The sequence below is a fragment of the Branchiostoma floridae genome, chromosome 16 (assembly GCF_000003815.2).
Source record: "Branchiostoma floridae strain S238N-H82 chromosome 16, Bfl_VNyyK, whole genome shotgun sequence".
Lineage (NCBI taxonomy): Eukaryota > Metazoa > Chordata > Leptocardii > Amphioxiformes > Branchiostomatidae > Branchiostoma > Branchiostoma floridae.
In genome coordinates this window covers 663,579-668,129 of record NC_049994.1, presented here as the reverse complement: position 1 = coordinate 668,129, position 4,551 = coordinate 663,579, and the positions used below count along the sequence as shown (strand labels likewise).

At 47.2% G+C, this 4,551-nt stretch overlaps 1 protein-coding gene across 1 annotated transcript; it reads right to left on the bottom strand.

Annotated features, from left to right (window-relative positions):
* Positions 1-1,583: 1,583 nt before the first annotated feature.
* LOC118403894 (sclerostin domain-containing protein 1-like) lies at positions 1,584-4,082 on the bottom strand. Its single transcript, XM_035802749.1, has 2 exons — positions 3,718-4,082; positions 1,584-3,081 (listed from the first exon to the last, which is right to left on the bottom strand). Exons 1-2 carry the CDS (start codon positions 3,917-3,919, stop codon positions 2,633-2,635), a joined length of 651 nt encoding a protein of 216 aa, XP_035658642.1. The 5' UTR covers positions 3,920-4,082; the 3' UTR covers positions 1,584-2,632.
* Between the last annotated feature and the right edge of the window lie 469 nt (positions 4,083-4,551).

The window sequence follows — 4,551 nt, the reverse complement described above, 5'->3', positions numbered from 1 at the left end:
GTCGAACGTGTTTTCATTACGGCTGGCGTCTTACCCGCGCTGGTCAGGTGAGTTTCCGAATGATTGACGTGTCTTCACGAGGAGAGGCTGCTACTTAATATGTTCGGACGCTGTCTAGTTTGCTCCGCGTGTCGTGTTCTCAGCCTCTTGTACAAAGCATATTTTACCTGGCGCGCAGGCCAGACACCCTACACCACAGCGGAAGCACGCACTGTGCACTGAATGATAAATTTGATCCCTGCTCGCACGGCTATTATTGTAATCTGTGTTAAAAGCCTAGAATGATCCATAATGTGGCGTATTGCACTTACCTATGGAAGGGGTTTTTATAAGAACAGAAGACTCCGTGTTTCAATTGTCACTTTGCTCCGCCTTTATTTCGCGCCAAACGCACTCGACACGATTTGTGGGAAACAAAGCGATCGTGTTTGTCCGGGGATTTGGGCCCCAGGCAAGGCTTATTGGTGCTTATGTGGAAAGTCTGGCTGGGGCATGCACTAACTCTGGTCACATCTGGGACAGAGGATATCTTTAAAGGTTTTCCTTTCCCGTAAATCTGTATATATTACCTGTCTTTTCCAACCCGTCACAGCAAACAAAACACAGGCAAAAACACGGTCACCTGTGCCTCTAAAGAAACTGATACTACAGGCGCGAATCCATGCAATGCATGTATTAAAGACCACCCCCCCCCCCCCCCGGCCTGCTGAATTGTCTGTCCAGTTGTAAACAACTATGGAGTGAAAACAAGCGATGTTGGCGCAATGATCACCTGTGTTGTGTGGGCATGTACACCGTACAGTGGGTTGTTTGCCAGCTCTGTTACCGGGGACAAATAGGCGCCAAAATGTCAATCATAATTAGGCTATTGTCCAATGAGACGCGGTCACATTGGGCCACGACAGGCCCTCTTTGTACTCGTGTCACTTGTTAAGGTGTACATCTTTTCTTCCCGTGGTTCCCGGGTCGCGGTGCACAGGGTCGTCTTTCTCCGAGACCTCTAGACCCACGTCTCAGGCCACCTCCTTAATGCTTAACGTCGTTAGGCCCGAAATGGGCCATTGTATGTTGCAGTCACTGGACTGGATCAATATACCCCTGCAAGCTATTTTTTCGGGGTGGACGCCAACTGACTTGAGCCTTTGTTTACTCGTCAACAGACCGTTGCCTCAGGGTAGAAAGGAGTTGTCATCCTTCACAATTACGTCATTTTTCGCTATGCGCAGGCGTGACCGAAATTGGCCGGAGAAACATAATCCAGGCTTACATTTCCATACATGAGGCCATATCAGGCGTAGATCTGCCGGAGTGACCTCTCTTTGAGCACATTGGTTACGTCATCTTGCAATTTCGGTGCACCTTGCAGATTATACACCACGGTAGGCTTTAGAAATTGGCTATGAACTTTGCAATAAGGTCAATGGGCCAAGTTTTCGCCAGGGTTGTATTGTTTCAGAACGAATCCACCACCTGCGCACAATGTATATATCATATAATATTATAACGCTTGCCACCACGGTCACAGGATAGGCAGGCAACGTACAGTATTGTTATCACTATACACCCACAAACATCACATGAACTCATGGCCAATTTTCCCCCCTTTAATGATACAGAGCATCTGTTGAAGACCAAATAATATACGTTGTTGGATTTTCCTCCTCTGCGTATATGCCATATCACTGATCTTAGAATATCATTGCAGGGGGCTCTCGGTGAAAGTTCAACGAGATAAACAAATCCTCGAAAGAAGGCAATGAATGTCATTAAACTGTACACATCGTATAATGATCTCCATGTGATGGACATTTCCTTTGTAACATGTTATTTATCATCATATACTTATTACCCCGTAGCCAAGTCCATATGCCCAGATAGTTAAAGACAAGGACAAAACAACAAAAACAAGAAAGAATCAAATGTTACATCAAATGCTATCAAAGTGTTGATGGCTCAGGCGAATGGATTTGAAATGAGACACTGCAAAATAATTTTCAGGTTCTGGCATAGTCCTAATAGGTTTAGACTAAAATATTTCACATCATACATCCAGCCCATTTTATATGGGAAAAGAAATACTAGTACACCTTTGTTGTAATCTGCTTGCATCCTATCGGTACGCTTGAAACATATTTACAATCGAAGCAAGACTGGCAATACAGGATTAATCGAAACCGAGCTGACAGCTACTCCACCACCAGCTCCACAACTATGTGTGTACTTGTCTGTTCTGTCACCCTCTGGTCTCACCTATCCATGCACTTATTGTCACTGGGTGTCATATCTCTCCCCACAGTGTCTTCATACTTTCCTTTCACGCCTGGACCAAAACTGTAATCCCCAAGCAGATGTGCGGCTTGTTCTCCGATACTTTTTTTTCGCTCGTTTTATTCATATAATACGATTGTGTCCTGTGCGAGGCAAGATCTCCAGTGGGAAACACACCGGCTGGAAGACAAACAAAACGGTCGAATATATCTGCGAAACATGGCGAATAGAAGCCATATATCTGCTTGAACATTATCTAAACTGTAGGTCGGTGGATATCAGTATGGCAGTGTAGCTGCTGCGTCGGTGTGTTTCGAACCAATCAGATGCACACATTCCCTGTACAGTTATATAAACGTCAATGCTAATCACTGCTCTGCCTCTTTCTCTTGCCATTACGACCTCGGCGCCGCCGTCGCCTTTGCGACTTCTTCTCGCCATCTCCCCTCCGCCGGTTCTTCCGTTTCCCTCCCCTGCGCGAAGTGCGCGGATCTTCTAGCCTGGACTCGTTATGCCGGTTGTTGTATCGCTTACATTTGCAAGATCTGATCACACGGATTGGGTAAGATCGCATCTCACCGTTTTCGCAGATCAAGTCTACCTTTTTGGTGCGTACCTGGTCGTTAAGGCAATGCCACTCGCGTACCTTGTTTGTAGACCAATATTTCTCAAATTCGGCGTAGTCGGGGAGTAACCTTGTGGGAAGACACTGGCCTGCACAAACCACTTCGTTGATCGGGCGCACACTTGTGCAGAAACCATCAGAGATATATTTCTTACTCTTGAGCTCCCGACATCCCATCTGCAGGTCTCCTGCAAAAGGTAATATTGGACGGCATGTCAGCTTGTGTACCTGTAAGCACACTACACCCCCCCCCCAGCACCCAAACATTCCCCACGAAACAGGCCATTAAATGGTTATTTTTCTGATTTAAAAAAAAAAATCAAACTACGTCCTGTATTTGTAACAATCATGGCGTAACTACAACTACCTGACGTGAATGGCGGAGATTTGACAGCACACACAATTGAAAGTAACGTTATTTCCCTTTCCCAACAACATTAACGTAGTGACCAAAATAACTTGGTGTGCAGCGTAACGGTAATAATGTTACTTTCCTGAGGTACGGATCATGTTTCCAAATTAGAACGCTTGCAAGAGGCAAATTTTATGCAACTGGTCACAAAGACGTGGTTTAACGAGGAAGGAAAAAAGTGCACGTCGACGTCCACGCACGTCGAGTCTGTTTCTTTTTTTGGGAGGGGGGGGAGGCTGGTTATAAGCTAGCTTCCAGTGTTTGCACAAAGCATGTTTCATTTGCACACAGGTCTCAAGAATCATGTGAGAACACCAATGACAGTGGGGGTCCATGGTTCCCCGACATGCAATCACCTTTACGGTTCCCTTACTATCATTTTTTCCGAAGATTATCGCCCCTTTTCACCCACCTGGGTCGTACTTTTCTTGCACCATGACATCCGTGCCAGGCTGCGGCACAGGGTGCTCACTGTTCGTATTCGCCCCCAGGCTTGCTCTCGAGGTCTCCGACATGTCTACCAGTGCTCCCTGCACGGGCAGGGCCAGCCACCATATCGTCAGAGCGGCAAACGTCCCCCCAACGGGGACTACACGTCGCCAACGCAGATGCATCTGGGTGGATGAACACTCTTTCTGTAGGCCACGGTGCAAAGTAAGGATAGCCTACTCAAAAGCGCGGGAAACCACGGGCTGTGAGTGACAATAAAAACAACAATCGCACACGATGTGACTTGGGCGGGGCGGAGTCTTATACTGCGACAAAACTTGTCAACTTCACCCCCCAGTGGCGCCACCAATGACGGGTAGGCCCGCCAGCAGCCAATCAACTGCTTAGCTAGCCCGACTGTGATTCCAATATCAACAATGCCTGACAGCTCAACAATAGAAATGCACAACATGTGGGCGGAGCCTCGAATTGTCAATTATCTGACACAGGCGGGCTCCAGCACTGACCCGTAACAAGCAGAACGCAGCCTCTCACACACTGCACGGTAACGTATGCCTATCTTGATGATCTTGTGGCTCGGCACTTGATGAATCCACTCAGATAGAAGCGTGAAGAAATGGAGGCCACGGCCAGCTTGGGGTAGAAGTTGTCTCAAGCGTCCCCTGTCGTGATGACAATTTTGAGTGAAGAATTAACTTTGTTCTGTCAACTGTCTAATCAGTCTTGTCACTACTGTCAGTAGCTCGCGGCGGTTAACCGCAAACAAGTCACAGGGCCCGGCAGGCACAGAATATAA